The 18,045-nt window shown below is 56.7% G+C and overlaps 1 protein-coding gene across 4 annotated transcripts; it reads left to right on the top strand.

Moving 5' to 3' along the window:
* Positions 1–80: 80 nt before the first annotated feature.
* Positions 81–18,011, top strand: ZFYVE21 (zinc finger FYVE-type containing 21). 4 transcript variants are annotated; one of them, XM_055288062.2, is made up of 8 exons: positions 83–301; positions 11,169–11,219; positions 12,135–12,303; positions 13,291–13,366; positions 13,474–13,565; positions 14,176–14,229; positions 16,971–17,113; positions 17,333–18,011. In XM_055288062.2, exons 1-8 carry the CDS (start codon positions 164–166, stop codon positions 17,366–17,368), a joined length of 759 nt encoding a protein of 252 aa, XP_055144037.1. In that variant the 5' UTR covers positions 83–163; the 3' UTR covers positions 17,369–18,011. The 4 variants fall into 4 exon arrangements, with proteins under 4 accessions (XP_055144042.1, XP_055144037.1, XP_055144041.1 ...); XM_055288066.2 differs by lacking the exon at positions 14,176–14,229; XM_055288067.2 differs by lacking the exons at positions 14,176–14,229; positions 16,971–17,113 and having other exon boundaries at positions 81–301.
* Positions 18,012–18,045: the final 34 nt, after the last annotated feature.

Genomic DNA, 18,045 nt, shown 5'->3' with positions numbered 1-18,045 from the left:
TGGGGCGGAGTTCAAGCTCCGATTAGTCCGCGCTCCGTGGCGGGCTTGGCGATTGGACGCTGGCGCTGTCAGCCGTGCGCGGACCGGGGCGGGGCGGGGCGGTGCCCCGGGCTGGGCGAGGGGCCGGGTGCGGGGCCGCTGGCCGGGAGGCTGAGGCGGCGTCATGTCTTCCGAAGTGTCCGCGCGCCGCGACGCCAAGAAGCTGGTGCGCTCCCCCAGCGGCCTGCGCATGGTGCCCGAGCACCGCGCCTTCGGAAGCCCGTTCGGCCTGGAGGAGCCGCAGTGGGTCCCGGACAAGGAGGTGGGTGGCCGTCGCCCCGTCTCGCGCCTCCGACCTGCCCCGCCGCCCCACTGTCCCGGCCCGGCCCCGCGGGCTTCCAGGCTGCCGCGACGCCCCCTTCGCCTCCGGGCGGCCGCTTCCCCAGCCGGCCCCCGCCCCGCTCTCTCCCAAGTTGGCCGCATCCCCGGGCCGCCGCCTCAGGCTCCTACGCTCGCGGGGAGGGCGGGAGGCGCGCGGGGTCCCGGTGCGGGGGTCCTGGCAGGGCAGGAGGCCCTGCACCTGTCCAGGGCGGGCGCCGGGAGGCGGGGCGGGGGCGCAGGCTGGTCCCAGGGGTGGGTGCGGCCCTGTCCGAGGCCGGTTCGTGCTGGGCTAACGCGTATGGACTGTGTCCCGAGAGCTGGGGCTCGCTCCCGAGAAAGTGGAAGGCGGAGCGCGTTCCTCGCAGGCTCGGTGGGGAGGGCGCGTGCTGTCCGCGGAAACGCTGGAGCTGGCGGCCCCGCAGGGGTCCCTCCCGGGAACCAGGGGAGGCGTCGGTGCCGCGGGCGGCTGGCCGGTTCCGAAGCCACCTCCTGCTCAGCCGGGCCGGGAGGAGGGCCAGGACCCACTCTGCGGGCCAGGCTGCCCCCACTTTCCCTTCGTCTACACCACCCTCCACCTCGGAAGCGAGAGCGCAGTCGCCCACTGGACAGTCTGAAGGAGTGCGGGTGCTGCATCCGTTTCCCACAGGCCCAGACACGGCGGGAGTTGCCCAGGCCACTCCTGCAGACATTGGGGCGTGGGCGTGGGGTCCCTGAGCCAGGCCATCCGCTGGGCCTCCCGCGGGGTTCCCTGTGACCTGATTGGAGGTGCCTTTGCCTCACAGCAGCCCCTTGGCCAACTAGGAAGGCCCCGAGTGCATTTAATCCCACTGGCTGTGCGCTAACAGGTGTGTCCAGTTTCTGTTCTGTGGATTTTACCACGATAAAAAAAAGTTGGGAGAGAAAAAGAATTTTTGTAATATGACTTTCATGCCTAACACATGTTACGGATTCGTTTAATTCCCTCAGATGAGAGAACTAAGCAGACGTTGGAACTAGGTTCAAGAAGTCAAAGTAGCACTAATTGACTGGGTTCATTGAAGCTTGGTCGGAGGCCTGGTGCGGGGGTGGGCGGCCACAGAGCCTCGGGGACAGGACGGAATTCGAGTGACTCTGGGGAAGTGTCTCAGGCATCTACAGTGTACGGAGCCGTCACCGGTCACTGAGCGTGTCCTGGAGAGTCGAGACCAGTGCTGCTCACCTGTCCCCAGTATCGCCACCCTAAGGAGTCCTTTTAGACACTCCCCCAATCATCCTCCTACGACATCTTTTTAAAAATTTACATTTAAGTTGACAAGTGAAAATTGTATTTATGGTGTAATGAACTCTTAATAGCACAGAAACACTCCACGTCTGTATGAACCGTATGGAGCACGTGAGAAAGTGTGGCCAAGATGAGGCAGAGGTTTCCACCAAAGCACAATTTCTTTCTCCCTACTGTACACATGCACTGATCTTACGGTTCTGTTTTTTAGTTAACCACTGTGTTCCCCTCCTTGATTCTCTCTTCCACAGCCCTTCTGGTGTCAGCTGAATTGTTTAGCATTTTTCCCTGCCTTTCTTTGTGGCCTCTGCTGAGGCACTGTGTGGAAGTCCCGCGGTGACTTCCGGCGGAGTGGAGTTGAAACACTTCAGTCAAGGTGGCGCCCCTGGTGGAAGAGAAGATTCATTCCCACGCTGGCGTGGTGGCAAGATACCCCTCCAGAGCCCCCCACCATGTTTGGATGATTAATTGGGATCTGAGCAGCTGAGGGAGGTCCTAGCACTGGGTGGGCTTGGGGGACAGAGAAACCATTCTAATGAAGATGGACGTTGTCTCTGAGTTTTGTGTTGTGAATTTTATTGGAGCATGGTCTTACAGGCCAGAAATGACCAAAGACAGTGTTCTGAACTCAGAACGGGGCGGTAAGGGCTGGAAGATTTGGAACAAAGTCCAGCTTTAGTCGCAATAGCTTGAGGGGACACGTATGGTAACAGTCGCCTGACGTGGCGATGCTGAAGGGGACGCTGAGCTACGCTGTGCTGGCTGCGTGCTTGGGGCCGCTAAGGTGATTGTCGGGAGGTGACTCAAATGTGCAGATAACCAGTTGTGGGAAACAGGTGTATTTGAGGTGGTTTGGAATGGGGAGAGGAGGATTTGGTAGAACTTGGCAGGTGGGTAACATTGTCCTTGGCTTGGTGGCCGTGTGCCGATCGGCATCATCATCATATCTGTAAACGTGTTGGTCCATTTTCATTCCGGCTCTGTCCTTAGCCAGGGGAGTCTGAATCCAGCCCACTGGACATCTCCGGAATACCAGGTGCCTGACCAGGCTGGTTTATCAGTTTGGGCCCATGAGGGTTATCCCTTTAAAGTGCTGCAAAAACCCCTGGAGAGTGTGTGCACACGTGCACCTTTCTCAGAGAGGTGGCCTGCAGCTCTCAGATTCTCAAGGCGCTCTGATGCAGAACCGGTTGAGAATCGTTTCTCCAGTCTGTGCCTCCTCAAGAACCTGTGGGGCAGGGGAGGCGGAGGCGGTGTGTAAAGCTTCGTGCGACACCACTTTGGATAGAGGTGCTTTGGGGGTGTGAAGGAAGCCTCAGATGATCTCTGGGGCTTGTCTGACTCTGCCATCAAATATCCGACACTGACGCAAGGCAGTGGGCTTGGGGGTGGGCGGTCCGGGCGTGCAGCCATCTGGGCTTGTCACAAGCAGCTGAGATCCTGAGTTTTATCCTTAAAATCCTTGCCGCTGTGCACCCCTCCCACCTCCCATCCGTGGTGCTGGCAGAAGCAATGACCGCAGCTCCATGCTGGCGGGTTGACACTTTGATGGATACTCTAGATTCAGAACCAGGGAGGAGAGAGCACGTGGGTGTCTGATCACAAGCCTGGACTCGGATGAGGAGAGATCTGAAGTGAGGACTGTTGCTAGAGGCGTCTGAGGCTGTGCAGCGGGGAGAACAAGGGACCCTGAGTTCTGTGAGGGTCTCACAGGCCAGGCCAGACAGGGCTTTTCTTTTGCAGGGAGGAGTCGCCAAGGCTAGAAAGAATCAAGCTGGGGAGGTGGGATGGGCCAGTGGAGGGTCAGGACCTCCAGCAGATCAGAGAGCTGAGGCCAGAATACAAAAATTAGCTGGGCGTGGTGTGTGTGCCTGTAATTCCAGCTACTCGGGAGGCTGAGACAGGAGAATCACTTGAACCCAGGAAGCGGAGGTTGCAGTGAGCTGAGATTGTGCAGCTGCACTCCAGCCTGGGTGACCAAGCGAGACTCCGTCTCAAAAAAATAAATAGATGATAAAAATACAAAAATTAGTCGGGCATGGTGGTGTGTGCCTGTATCCCAGCTACTCAGGAGGCTGAGGCAGGAGAATCACTTGAACCGGGAAGAGGAGGTTGCAGTGAGCCAAGATTGTGCCACTGCACTTCAGCCTGGGTGACAGAGCAAGACTGTCTCAAAAAAAAAAAAAAAAAAAAGTCCAGGTAAGGGAATTGTGTTCCAGTTGATCATGAGGAGAAATGGCCAGTGTTTTCTGAGGCAGAGAATGGGAATGTGCAGGGCCTTGCTGCAGGTGGACAAGGGCGGCATCTGTGCTCTCTGGCTCGAATGGGGAGGGTGGTTCTCGGCGGAAGGCTTTCCCAGCGCACTGCAGGGTGGGGGGTTTCAGAATTATTTCCAGGATCTCAGCGCTTGGGCAAAGCTCACCCCTGTGAGGTGCGAGGGACTGCCAGAGCCTCCGCAGGTGTTCTGGGAACCAGCAGCCTCATGAGATGCTGCCAGGGACACCGGCGAGCTTCTCAAGGGTCCCTGTGGCTGGCTAAGAGCTTTTTCTTTTTTGAGACAAGGTGTTGCTGTGTTACCCAGGCTGGAGAGCTTTTACTGATGTTAGGTAAAACTGAGACTTTCAAGCCACAAAAAAGGATTCCTGGGCTGAGTTTAAATTTCCATTTAAACTCCCTGTGGGAGGCCAGGCCACCCTCAGCATAGCCCTCCCAGGATGCAATCATAGTGTTTGCACCTGTCACCATCTTCAAACTGTCTGACAGCTTCAAATTGTAGAAAACTGATAGTAACGCACGTGTTTCTAGTCCCTGAGATGCAAGTAGATTTTGTCCCTCAGAGGTGAAGTTGACGTCCTCTCTCACACACCCCACCGCAGTGTCCCTGCGAGAGGAGCCAGTATACAACTCATATCTTCCTTCCTCATGGCCTGTATCCATGTCTGCTCTTTGGATTCTCCTTTGAACTGGGTTTTTAGTCTTACTGGTTCTCTCATTAACTAATGAGTTAAATCTTTGACGTGGGTTCGTTTTCTGTTTGTAGGAGTTACGCTCTACCAGTTAAACCTGATTGTCTTTCAATAAAGGTGCATTGATACATGCATTTAAATTGTTTTTTGATTGGCGAGTTCTTGGCGGGCTGAGAATTAGTTGACTGTGGGAGCCCCACCAGCCAGTGGGTGACGCTTCTCACTGTAGTGTGGGAGCTCAGAGTGCGTGGTGGGGCCTGATGTCCTTTGTCACCCCAGCCTCAAAGGGAGGGCAGGCCTATGTCCATGTCCGGCCTATGTCCTGAGACTTCGTTTTTTTTATGGTAACTTTTTTTGAACATCCATTTAAACTCCCTAAACTATACTTTCAGATTATATTGACCTTGAGGGTGGAGGCGCTTTTGGTTTCTTGCGTGCTGCCAAACCCCACTCTTTGGGGTGGGCCAGGTGCTGGTTCTGAGGAGCTGCCCTGTGACCCTCGAGGGGCTGTTCCTGTTGTTTTAGAGTGGGGAAGCGGCTCTCGACCTGCCGGTCTCTAAGGAGCTCCGTGCTGGTGTCTGCTCTACTGTGGAGGAACGGCGGGTTTCACGATTTCTCTTTTTTGTTTTGTTTGAGACGGAGTCTCACTGTCGCCCAGGCTGGAGCGCAGTGGCGCAATCTCGGCTCACTTCAACCTTCGCCTCCCGGGTTCAAGCGATTCTCCTGCCTCAGCCTCCCGAGTAGCTGGGACCATAGGCTCCCGCCACCGCGCCCGGCTAATTTTTAGGTTTTATTTTATAGAGACAGGGTCGTGCTGTGTTGCTCAGGCTGGTCTGAAACTCCTGAGCTCAAGCAGTCCTCCCACCTCAGCCTCCCGAAGTGCCAGGATTACGGGTGTGGCCACCACACCTGACCTGGTTTCTTCTTTCATTGCTCGCGGCCATCTTGCTTACCCACTAGGAAGCCTAGTTTATGGCATCTGCCTTGACGGCCTCCGAGCATGTCATCTGGCAGGGTGGGTGCAAGTCAGTTGTGGTTTACTGAACTAGCAGGGAGGGGACGAGTGCCCAGGGCTCTGACTCCTGTAGGCAGCCAGGGGAAGTGTGTTCCGAAATTTCACTGGGAGCCGTCTGCTTGCGCCTGCCCTGGTCCTCGTTCCCTCTTAGCCCCGCTTCCCTCGAGACAGCTCCTTCTGTGTCCATTCAGCTTCCCGCCAAGCCTGTGCTGGGCCCTGCAAGGTGGCCGCGGAGGCCTCCTGTGGAAGTGAGTGCCAGGCGCCCCAGAGAGGCCTGGGCCGAGGCTGCCTCCGTGACGCCACTGCACAGAGCACGAGGGCTCCTGGAGAGCACTTGGGCCCCGCCGTCCATCCCGGGGGCAGTGTCTGTCATTAGCAGGCTTATCTGCTTGGCTTGGGCAAGAGGGTCGGGCAGCAGATGGGTGTTATTAGGGGCACTGCCCAAGCTGACCCTGCCTCACTCTCCTTCTTCGTCTCTGTGTGTTTGTCACAGCCTGCACCTCTGGCCTCGTGGCCCTCACTAAACACCTTTATTATTTATTCATTTTCCTCACTAAACGTCTTGAGGCCTGTTTCATTGGGTTATTCTTGGAGGTTTTGGTTTCCCCGGCGAATGTGCTGGTTTGAAAGTCTGCACCAGCCCACCCTGGTGGTGACACGTGTACCTGGGATGTGATGCAGACAGAGGCTGGCATTCCAGACACCGCTGGCCACCTACGGTGAAAACAGATGAATCACACTTGGTTTCTGGGCTTTGGTGTATTCTCCCTAGCTCCTAAAATAGCTGTTTCACTGAACATCAGAGCTGCTGGGTCCAATTAAAGGAGGCGCTGGTGGGAGCCTGGTCTGGTGCCCGGCTTGCTGTGCCTGCGCTTCCTTTGCGGGGTGTGCTTACTGGCGGGGTAGGTATTTGGCAGTAGTTTTACCTTATGTCCTCATCCATTGCTTTATTTCATATTAAATTGCTCTATTGATAATTTTTAAAATTTCTTTGACTAATATCAATAGGAAATTACCTTATTTAAAAATCTATACATCTGAGCTCATTGATTATTTAGAGTAATAAACTTCTGGATCACTTATATTTTTTAAGGGAGTAAATCCTAGGTGTGGTCTGTCTTTTTTTTTTTTTTTGAGACAGAGTCTCACTCTGCTTCCCAGGCTAGAGTGCAGTGGCATGAACATGGCTCACTACAGCCTCGACCTCCTGGGCTCAAGCTGTCCTCCCAGCTGTGCCTCCCAAGTAGCTGGGATTACAGGTGTGCACCATCACACCCGGCTCATTAAAAAAAAATGTTCAGGCCAGGTGCGGTGGCTCATGCTTGTAATCCCAGCACTTTGGGAGGCCAAGGTGGGCAGATCCACGAGGTTAGGAGATTGAGACCATCCTGGCTAACACAGTGAAACCCCGTCTCTACTAAGAATACAAAAAATTAGCCGGGCGTGGTGGCGGGCGCCTGTCGTCCCAGCTACTCGGGAGGCTGAGGCAGGAGAATGGTGTGAACTCGGGAGGTGGAGCTTGCAGCGAGCCGAGATGGCGCCACTGCACTCCAGCCTGGGCGACAGAGTGAGACTCTGTCTCAAAAAAAAAAAAAAAAAATGTTTGTAGAGACAGGGCCTTGCTGTGTTGCCCAGGCTAGTCTTAAACTCCTGGGCTCAAGTGATCCTCCTGCTTCAGCCTCCCAAAGTGCTGGGATTACAGGCATGAGCCACTGCTCCAGCAGTGTGGTGTTATATTTAGAAATTGGCCTTTCAGCTTGCCCATACACAAACTGCACAGTAAATGTGAAAAGCAGTCCTCTTTCACCACTGTCTGCTGAGAATATTGAGAGCGCTCTCCCTTTCTATCGGGCACTGTGGGCCAGGGTCACCACAGAGAGACCATCAACAGTTATTCTCACTGGGACCTGGTGATAATGTGGCTTCGTGTTTGCTTAAGCTCAGAGTTAAAACCCCCGAGAAGCTTTCTCTAGCAGATTCTAGTGGATTCTGTGGCTAGTGGATGTCTGGGGTCAGGGAAGGGGCCACCACACAGAGGCAGGGACTGTGCCACCGCACAGCAGGCAGAACGTTCCGGAACCAACAGGCCCATTCGAGGGCAATGGCAGGGCTGGGCTAAAGCACAATCAGGGCGGGGAACAGCCAGCCAACGCCCACAGCCCGTGGGCAGGGAGCCCCTGGCAGAGCTGCCAGCTGGACTTTGTAGATGCTTCCAGAAGGCTGGGGTGGGCCAAGCCCGGTTTCCAAGTCCAGGAAGCAGCTTAAAAGCAAAGGGAAACAAAAAAAGGCTGGTCGTGGGATCTAAAAAGCTCAGGACCTGCCTGCCTGAGTTGGGGCAGTGGCGACATGGAACTCGGCAGGGATGAGGCCCTCGTGTGGGTCACGAGGGGCCAGTCCTCGCTGCAGAATGGCGTCTGAAGGGCCCCTGATGTGCGCCACAACTGGGACCTCTGTCCTCCTACAGTGAGGGTACACATGTGGCTGTGGACCCCAGAGGACTCCTTCCAGAAGCATCTGCAGAGTCCCAGGACCACCAGACTCTGTTCTGCCAACTAAGCACAGTGGGCACTTGGCACCTGATGTGGACTGTCTCCGAGTCCCCTGTGGAGGGGCTGCAGGCTTCCTGTGCTGCGTGTGTGGGTCCCGCAGGCTGGAGGGAGGCCCCTGCCTTTGCACAGTGCAGGTGGCGGGGACACGGTGAGGGTGGCGGCTGTGATGGCGCTGCATCGGAGCAGCTCCTCCGCACCAGCGTCTTCTGGGGCTCAGAGAAGGGGTTGGACTTCCCAGAGGAGGGGTGCAGGGCAGGGAAGAGTCCCCATGCCTGTGAGGGAGAGGATCAGGGCGGGGTGGTGGAGGGTCCACGGCTGGGCCCCCAGACCACAGGGAGGCTGTGCAGCCATGTCAGAGGCACTGGGGGATTGGGCGGCCGCGCAGTCCCCACCCTGGCTCAGACCCAGGGGCCTGTGTTCCAGAAGGTGCTCAGCCCTGGTGACCCCACAGGCCTTGCCCGCCTCGTTGTGGAATCAGCCCCAGCAGTGTTCGCCGGCCCAGAGTTGGGCTGGAACAGTGCCACGCGTGTGGGAGCAGCTTTCCCACGGAGGGGCTGAGCCCCGTCAGCTGCTTGTCAGTGCCAGCACAGCCTGTCTGTCCTTGATGGAGCTCTGAGGCGGCTCTCGCGTTAGATAAGACGTCTGAACTCTTGTGTGGCTTGGTAATGCTGTGGCCACCTCCAGTCTGCCTCCTTTTCGAGACTTCAGGCCCTCAGTGCCCTCAGTGTATGCTCGCCAGGTAATTCCTGGTCTCGTTTGGGGGCCCCTCCTTCCCCTGGAAGGGAAAAGGGGGCTCTCCGTGGAGCGAAGGTCTTCTCTTACATCTCTTTTGAGGATTATTGTGCTTTGAACATGGGTGATTCTTGGTCAATATTCGGCGGAGTCCTTAATCATCAGAAGCCAAAAGACCCTCCATCTCTCCCAAGAGGACCCCCTTTGATTCACACTGTTCAGTCACTGGTTCATTTAACCCACACCTGTTTCTAGTTCACCACCCGCCACCGAGGTCTCTGACACCGAGGACCAAAGCGGGGTGTGCTTGTCACACCAGGCGGCAGCCTCGCTGGGACCTTCTTGTTTCATCCTTACCAAGGACCCCAGAGCACAGGGTTCTTGTTCTCATGAAGCTGAGGGAGGCGAGGCGTCCTGGGTCCCGCAGCCCCCATGTGCTGCTGAAGGGCCTGTTGGGGAGCCGGTGGGCAGCACCGACGCCCAGCTTTGAAAAAGGCTGTTCTGGCTCACCAAATCCGGGGACCATTTTCATGGCGAAAGTGTCCTTCACTCTGTTAAAAGAATGCACGGTGACAGATTTCCTTCAGAGCCAGGTCTGAATGTCTTCCCCTTGGATTGGAGTCCCTGCTGTCAGAGCGGGGGAGCTGGCGGCAATGGCGGCGTCCTCATGCTGCACTCATGCCAGCCTCAGGGTCCCCCTGCCATCTGGAGTGCGCAGGAGGCGGCCAGGCCAGGACGGAGCCTTCCCAGCGGAGGTTTGGAGTTCCGTGCCTTTGGTGCGGAGGGTGAGCGAGTTCACGGTGACTTCGTCCCGTGGTCATGAGGAGGTTCGAGCTAGGAACCCCCTGCAAGTGGTAAATGCATCCGGCTTGCAGTTCTAAGTGGAGGCGGCAGGCACAGCTGGGACCCACGCCCCTCAGACCACACCGTCCGTGGTGGTCGTGCGCCAGCAGGCACCTCGCCGGGCCGCACTCCATCTGGGGCTGCTGCGAGAAGCTGAGCCATGGAGCTTGGAGGCCTGGCTGGTTTTTCTAAGGAGTTGGCCAGGTGGCCATGGCTGCCCACAGTGGGGCATGACCTTGGGCTTGTGGCCTCCTCAGTGAGGGCCTCCTGGCAGGGGCTGAGAGCCCAGCGTCAGTGGGGGCTTCAGCATAGACCACGTGTGTGTCTCTGGGTGCTTGGTAAACGTACCCTGTGCTTTGGTGACAAGTTTTGTTTGTCTAGCCAAGTGAAGCAGTGGAAATGCAGGGAGCGTCTTAAATCTGTTTTATTTCTAACTGATTGATTTCAATTCCACCTTCACCCTTAGACCGACCAAGCATCTGAGGTGCCGGGACAGCACCACCTTGCCATGGGGTTTCAGGCCTGCTGTGACCCCTTGGGGAAAGTGAGCCCCATGGCCACCTGCCCAGTTCCCAGGTCTTGTGCTGTCAGAATTCCTGGTGGGCCCTGAGCCCAGTCACCTTCCCGTTTCTGTCCGCCTTTGTACATTCTGTGTGCATAGAACTCTCTTTGCCAACAAAGTCCAGCCTTGTGAGCCCTGGCTTGTGAGTCTTAGAGCTTCTCTGCGCCTGAGTCCTCCAGCTGAGGAAGCATCTTCAGGGCGTCCCAAGACCTGGCGCCCACCCCCGTGACACACACTGGCCTGTGTGTGCTTCAGCTGCCTCCAGGGGTTCCCTCACAGGCGGGGGTCAGGGCACGCACGCCAGGACTCCAAGTAAAGGACCAGAATAATAAGCTTTATGTCTCAGATACCTGGGCTTTTGCTGTCTGGTGCACAACCCCAGAATCAGCAGCTCCCCATGCTCGCCTCGTTCGTGAAGTGGGTGCTCGCACAGCCTTCCCTGGTTTAGGGGTTTAGGTTGGCTCCTGCTGTGGGTTTCCTAGTCGCTTTGTGGCGTTGCCCTTTGGTTCCAGTAACAGGACCAGGGCCAAAAAGGCGTTGTTAAGGTGAACTGCTGTTGGGTCCTGTGTGGAGGGACCTGAAGTGCCAGGATGCACGCTCTGCTTTGAGACAGTCAAACCCCAAGCCCACCTCAGGCCCCATGGGTACGCTGGGTGCATCTCCTGCAGGCCTCGGACCAGCCTGCACCCCACCGCATTGGCTCCGGAGCCTGGGCACAGGCGGCCAGTCCACCGTCCTGCGTCACAACCCTGCCTGCCTCAGGCTGCTTGGGTGCGTGGGGAAGTGGCAGGGCCCAGCTTTCTCAGCAGCTCGTGGTCGTGCCCCAGCGACGTGGCGAGTGACCAAGCTGGGTTTTAACGCTTTGTCGTCTCTTTCCCAGTGTCGGAGATGTATGCAGTGTGATGCCAAGTTTGACTTTCTCACCAGAAAGGTGAGCTGAGGCTGCTGAGTGGGAGTGGTGGGAAGAGGGGAGGGCCCCCAACAGGACAGCTGCCCCTTCTGGCAGGGGATGGATGTCATCTTATGGCTCGTTTTTTTTTTTGTTTTTTTGTTTTTTTTTTTTGAGACAGAGTTGCGCTCTTGTTGCCCAGGCTGGAGTGCAGTGGCTCCATCTCGGCTCACTGCAACCTCTGCCTCTCGGGTTCAAGTGATTCTCCTGCCTCAGCCTCCTGAGTAGCTGGGATTACAGAGGCTTGCCACCACGCCTGGCTAATATTTATATTTTTAGTAGAGATGGGGTTTCACCATGTTGGCCAGGCTGGTCTCGAACTCCTGACCTCAAATGATCCTCCCACCTCGGCCTCCCAAAGTGCTGGGATTACAGGTGTGAGCCACCACGCCCAGCCATTGTGGCTTGTTTTGAGTGTCAGCCATGCCCTGTTTCCGTGGAAAGTGACTGTGCTGATTCTGCCAGACGCCATGGGGTGGGGGTGCAGCTTGCGAGGCCTGTGCACCCACCTGTCCCCCGCCTCCCCCGCCCCCTCTGCCCTGTCCCCGTGCCGCTTTGCCCTCGCGAAGTGTCTTGCCCCTAATGTGTGACCAGCTCATGGCGCCCCGAAGCCCGAGGGCATCCTAAGCGTGGGACTTGGGTAGTTGAAAGAAAGCTGAAAAAACAGCCATTTTGATCCATGATTTTGAAAAAAGGGCCTCATTTCCCAGGTGAGGCGGAGCCCTGCTGTGTGGTGGGGAGCCCAGGGGCTGGCGTCAGGAGGTGCGCGTGTGCAGCGGCCGGCACTGGGGCCTCGCGTTTAGGCGTGGCCCGGGGAGTGCCAGGCCAGCAGGGGCCACACCCGGGGCCGCTTGTCCCCTGCCCCTCCTCACTGCCAATCCTCCCGCATCTGCCCAGCACCACTGTCGCCGCTGCGGCAAGTGCTTCTGCGATAGGTGCTGCAGCCAGAAGGTGCCGCTGCGGCGCATGTGCTTTGTGGACCCCGTGCGGCAGTGCGCGGAGTGCGCCCTGGTGTCCCACAAGGAGGCGGAGTTCTACGACAAGCAGCTCAAAGTGCTCCTGAGCGGTAAGGACGGGCGTCCTGCACAGTCCTGCGCGCTCCGCCAGCCGGCTCATCGTGTCTGTGGCGATGCTGTGGGCTGTGCACGGGGCGTTCTGCTTCTCCTTGACGTTCTCTCGCCTTCCCTCCCTTCCCCGTTTTCTTCTGGATTCGTTTAGAAGCAGCTATAGAGCCTTCCCTTCTTTTCAGAGACGGAATGTCGTCCAAAATGTTGGTGCTGACTCTGCTGGGCACGTCCATCAGGTGGGAGGGGAGGCCCTGGGCCCAGGCAGCGCCTTCCCCCTTCTCCCAGGTGGAACCCGGCGCCGGCGCTCGGGCGTTTGCGACCACTGTGGCTCCTCGATGAGAGTCAGGAGACCTTTGCCCAGTAGCACGATGCAGACCCGGTATTGAGCCATCTCTGGGGATCTGGTGTGGGAGAAGGGCACTCTCCAGGGGCTTAGGGTGTGCCTCCCTGGAATCTCTGAGCAACGAGCAGCGCCTTCTCCCCACTGCCCACCCACCTCTGGCCACTGCCGTCCCAGCCTCCTGTCCCCTGCCTGCCTGCCGTGGGGTCTGGGACCACCTGCCTTCCTGCCCACAGCTCCGTCCTGTGTGAAACGGGCATGGTCCATGGCTTTGTTGTGCCTCCTTTCTGCTGTCTTGGTCCTGTCCTGCCAGCTCTTAGGACGTGTGAGCAGAGGGGTTTATTGTTCTTTGATCTGAACTTTGGTGATGAATTCCCTGCATCCTTTGAAGGATGTAAAAGAATTTCTAGGAGCTTTGTAAGCAAGCAGAACCTGTCTAGAGCAGCGCCTTTTGGTTTACCTCTTAAACCCTTGATCCATGACTGCCTTTTTGCTCAGCTGAAGGGGTCCTTAGAACAAAGCTGTGGTTTGTTTCTTGCTGTTTTCACTCTGTCTTCTGTGCGTGTGTCTCCTACTGGTACTCGTGGGAAGGGTTAGGTGGAAAAGAAGCAGGCCCTGTTCTCACGTTTGCTTTTGTGTTCCAAAGGAGCCACCTTCCTTGTCACGTTTGGAAACTCAGAGAAACCTGAAACTATGATTTGTCGTCTTTCCAATAACCAGAGGTAAGAACCGGATCCTGCTTGGCACGGGGCAGCATTGTCACAGACCGGGAGCCTCGGTGGCACTGAGCCTGAGAGTGACCCGATTTGGACACTTTTATTTGATGTAGATACTTGTTTCTGGATGGAGACAGCCACTATGAAATCGAAATTGTACACATTTCCACCGTGCAGATCCTCACAGAAGGCTTCCCTCCTGGAGGTAAATGCCAGCACGTCCTTTCCTAAGCCAGGAGGGTTTGGTGCCATGTGTGGGTGACAAGAGGGGCGTGCACTTTTGGGATCAGGCAGCCGCCCTGAGGCGCGGGGTCTGCTGGGTTTCCAGGACAACCTGCCTTTCCTCTTTTGGGGGGCGTGTATTTACTCAGTGGCTTTAGAACTCGCCAGGTGAGTGGAGACTTAAACTGTAAGACAACAAAGGGAAATTTGCCTTAGCATATCATAATGATTTCCTCTGCTCTAAATGCTCTAATGTATCATTCCGTTTATTGTTGGACTCAAACCAAGGATAAAGCCCCAAATGCAATAACTGAGATCCCCAGAAAGGTCTGAGTGGTGGCTCATCGGGAGCCAGCACTTCAGCCCTCCTCCTGCAGGCGTCTGTGCAGACTAAACCCCTGATGCATTTCCTGGTGAGCTTTGGCCCAGCCTGGGCTTCTCCACTAAACTCTGCTGACGGGGAGCTCGCATCCCGTTATCTGCAAACTGTGCTGACAGATGCGTGTGCCGTAACTCATGTTGCTTTCCTTCCGTTCTCTGACCGGCTCTTGGTTGCTCCTTCTCGCCACTGCCTGCCCACCTTCTTGCCATAGAAAAAGACATTCACGCTTACACCAGCCTCCTAGGGAGCCAGCCTGCCTCTGAAGGTCAGCCTCTTCCTCCTCTCCGGGGCTCCCTGCATGCAGTGGGTCTGTTCCCCTCGCCACCTGGCTTCTGTCCACGGGGTGGTCCATGCCAAGGTTCTTTGTGAAACCTGAATTCACTTATTTTGGTTGACTTAAGACAGATGTTGGGTCTGATATGTGGGTTTATAAAGCATAAATGAAGATACCGCAGCAGATATACTTTCCCAGTTCTGTCTCGGGGGAGGGTTACCCAGCAATTGACAGCTGTCAGTACCTGCCAGCCCTGAACAGGCTGAGGCCAGGGGGCATGGGTGCTCACCTGCCCTCGGGGCCTCTCCCAACATTGCCCTTCCCACCGAGGCCTGCTGCTCCCCAGCTCAATGTGGCCTCCTGGGACCCCTGACTCTCCTGGCACTACTGTCAGCCTCCTGAATGATGAGGTGAGACGCCCAGGCCAGTGTTCTGTCCTGAGCTCAGGGATGTGTGTGGAGCCGGGATGGCATCAAGCTGGTTGCCTTGAGCAGGCTGCAAGGTATAGACGCCCAGGTGCAAAGGGTAGGGTCTGGAGAAGCGGGGGTCACCACAGGCACCCCTCTCTGGCTGCCTCCTCCTGGGGAGCCTGAGGCTCAGATGAAGGCCAGCGTTTAGGGGCATCAGATGAAGGCCAGTACCTCAGGAGGCCAGGGCAACACAGCCTCCTGGACTGCTCTCCTGGGCAGACCCTCCCCAGGGCTTCTGGCACTGTCCCCCCCCTTGTGGTTTGTGGGGTGCAGTGAGCCCCGCTCTGCCCAGTCTCAGTAGAGCCCCTCAGACCCCAGCACCCTGTCTTCCGGTGGGGGTAGGGACAGTAGGAACAGTCCCCTGACCTGAAGGCAGCCAAGGGGCCGCCTGCCAGCCTGGGCCCTGCAGGGCAGGCCACACACTCATTCTTTCAAGGCCAGATAGTAAACCTTTGCCGGTCACATGTGCTGTGGTGAAGGCGGAGGCGGCTGCAGAAGACAGGGTGACAGATGGTCATGGCTATGACCCAGTGGTGCTTTATCAAGCAAATGCAGGCGGTGAGCAGAGCCATGGTCGCCCTGCTGTAGAACCCAGGCAGGACGTTACACTGACAGGCAAGGTTCCCCAGTGTCGCGGCTGGGGGGGCGTGCCCTAACCATAGATCCGGGCTTATGAAAGTGTGGTTCCAGAGGCCCGGCATGGTGGCCCACGCCTGTAACCCCAGCACTTTGGGAGGCTGAGGCGGGCAGATCACCTGAGATCAGGAGTTCGAGACCAGCCTGGGCAACATGGTGAAACCCTGTCTGTACTAAAAATACAAAAATTAGCCGAGTGTGGTGGCGGGTGCCTGTAGTCCCAGCTACTCGGGAGGCTGAGGCAGGAGAATCACTTGAACCCAGGAGGCGGAAGTTGCAGTGAGCCGAGATGGCACCACTGCACTCCAGCCTGGGCAACAGAGACTCAAAAAATAATAATAATAAGCCAGGCACGGTGGCTCATGCCTGTAATCCTAGCACTTTGGGAGGCCAAGGCGGGCAGATCACCTGAGATCGGGAGTTCGAAACCAGCCTGACCAACATGGAGAAACCCCATCTCTACTAAAAAGACAAAAAAAATAGCTGGGTGTAATCCCAGCTACTCAGGAGGCTGAGGCAGGAGAATCACTTGAACCCGGGAGGCGGAGGGTGCAGTGAGCCGAGATCGCGCCACTGCTCTCCAGCCTGGGCAACAAGAGCAAAAACTCCATCTTGGAAAAAAAAAAGTGTGGTTCTGGGGCCTCCCAGGGGACAGCATGTCATAGGTTGCTCAGGCCTCCAAGCGTGGTTGGTGCGCCTCCAACTGCAGCCTTGGCGCCCACTCCACCAACCGGCAGAAGAGCCGGCCCTGAGTGCTGATAGGGAGATGTGTGTCTGATGGAGGGTGTCTCCTGAGAGGTCAGTGATTGCTCACGATGGGGCTTCCCTCCCAAGTCATCAAGTTCATGGGAGGCTGCATCCCGTGGGTCTCTTTCAACACCAGCCCTGACTGAAGAGCTGCTCTCTTCAGCAGTTTATTGTTGGAGCAAGTGCTGGAATTGAGTCAGTCACTGGAACAGCTGGTCACCGCCCAAAGACGGGGAGCCTGGGTCCCAGAGACCAGTCCCCAACATGGGTGCTGGGTCTGGGGAGGTGGCCCGTGACCATGCTGGGGTGGCATTTCCCTGGCACTGGGCCTTTGTACTGACAATCCCCTCTGTGCTGGCCCTGCTTCTCAACAGTGGGATGGCTGAGGCCTCTGACTCCTGGGTATGAGGCCAGCTGTGACCCTGACCATCTGTTTGGCCTGTCGGTGGCCAGGGCGCTCTCAAGGTGGCCTCCACTCTTCCCCCAGCCCTGGGTGCAGGTGGGCACCTCTGCAGGAGCTAGTCTTGTCTGGGGGTTCTCTGAAGGCAGGAACCCCCACAGGCCCCAGGGCACAGCAGCGCCTCAATTAGCCAAGGAGGCCTCTTGTGGTGATGTGGCTCTTGTTGTTTGTCCCGGGCCCTGGGGCACCTGGCTGAGTGTCTTGGTCCCTCTCCCACCCCCGTGAGCTTTGGGTCTCCCCTCAGAGGCCTGAGGAGATGGTGTTCCCTGGGTGCTCCTCAGCACCAGCCCTCACCGCCAGGCTACGCTTGGAGCAGCACAAGGTTAGGAAGGTGTCCTGGCCACCGCCTTGGGGCTGGTGGCCACCTGGGCACTCAGGGGGTCTCCTTTGGGCCATCTTACCTCGTCTCCCTCCTCCAGGAGGCAACGCACGGGCCACAGGCATGTTCCTGCAGTATACAGTGCCGGGGACGGAGGGTGTGACCCAGCTGAAGCTGACAGCGGTGGAGGACGCGAATGTGGGCAGGAGGCAGGCGGTGGCGTGGCTAGTGGCCATGCACAAGGTACCTGAGCCCAGGCCAGGGAGGCTGGGCCTTTTGGCTTAGACAAAAGCTTGCCTTTCCCAGAGGAAGCTCTGTGTCCTGCCATTTGCCCCCTATCCCCACAACCTGTTCCCCTCAGCTGGGGTGCCCACGCCATCTCCCCTGAAATGCACACAGGCTTGGCTCCACCAGGCACAGGACCAAGCAGGCCTCACTGTGTTGATCTTGTCTGATCCGCAGGCTGCCAAGCTCCTCTACGAATCTCGGGACCAGTAAAACTCTACGTGGGGCTGAGCTTGGAGTACATGTGGTCACCAGGACTGAGTCGCTTGGAACAGCAGAGCCTGCTCCTTGCGTACCACAGGGATTAATCCTGCTTGTGCTGGGAAATGCAACTCACGTATTTGGAGAAACAGAAGTGTTCACTTATCTAGTGCAATATGTTCACAGTTTATTAATGCTTTAAACAGCTTCATGTTTTAGAATTTGTGTATTGTCGATACTTAATTGGGGGTGGGAGAGACTGAGCTACACTACTGCTAAACTATTTTTAGCATAATATATACTGTTTTTATGAGTTCCCAGGTTTACTAGAAGGTTCTGGCCCATCAGTATTCATTTCATTTAATTCTTCCACAGAGCCAGTTTCGGTAGTAGGAACTCAGGCTTCTGGTCTGCAGTGGAGCCTGCTCGCCTCTAATAGCCAGTTTACAGCACTTGCCTTAGCCTGTTTTACAGACTGTCCACTTACCTTGTCACTAATTTGGGGCTTCTGGGCTGTGAGTGATCCTTTGATACTTCACCAAGGGGAATGTGGGGACTTTGTGTTTTGTACTTTTCACTCACTATTTCACTTTATTAAGATGACTGTACAGCAATTTGTATATAAAGCTTATGATTAAAACCTATTTTGAACATACGGACAAGGCCTCGCCTTCCTGTGTCCAGATCAC

This window comes from Symphalangus syndactylus, chromosome 8, assembly GCF_028878055.3.
Source record: "Symphalangus syndactylus isolate Jambi chromosome 8, NHGRI_mSymSyn1-v2.1_pri, whole genome shotgun sequence".
Lineage (NCBI taxonomy): Eukaryota > Metazoa > Chordata > Mammalia > Primates > Hylobatidae > Symphalangus > Symphalangus syndactylus.
The sequence above is the reverse complement of the archived record's forward strand: the minus strand, read 5'-3'. Positions and strand labels throughout refer to the sequence as shown.

Bases quoted from the DNA above. Each gene is read 5' to 3' on its own strand.
- ZFYVE21 (XM_055288062.2), top strand. From the start codon at position 164: ATGTCTTCCGAAGTGTCCGCGCGCCGCGACGCCAAGAAGCTGGTGCGC. The intron at 302-11,168 runs GTGGGTGGCCGT...TCTCTTTCCCAG, and splicing joins AGTGGGTCCCGGACAAGGAG to TGTCGGAGATGTATGCAGTG. The intron at 13,566-14,175 runs GTAAATGCCAGC...TTCTTGCCATAG, and splicing joins AGAAGGCTTCCCTCCTGGAG to AAAAAGACATTCACGCTTAC.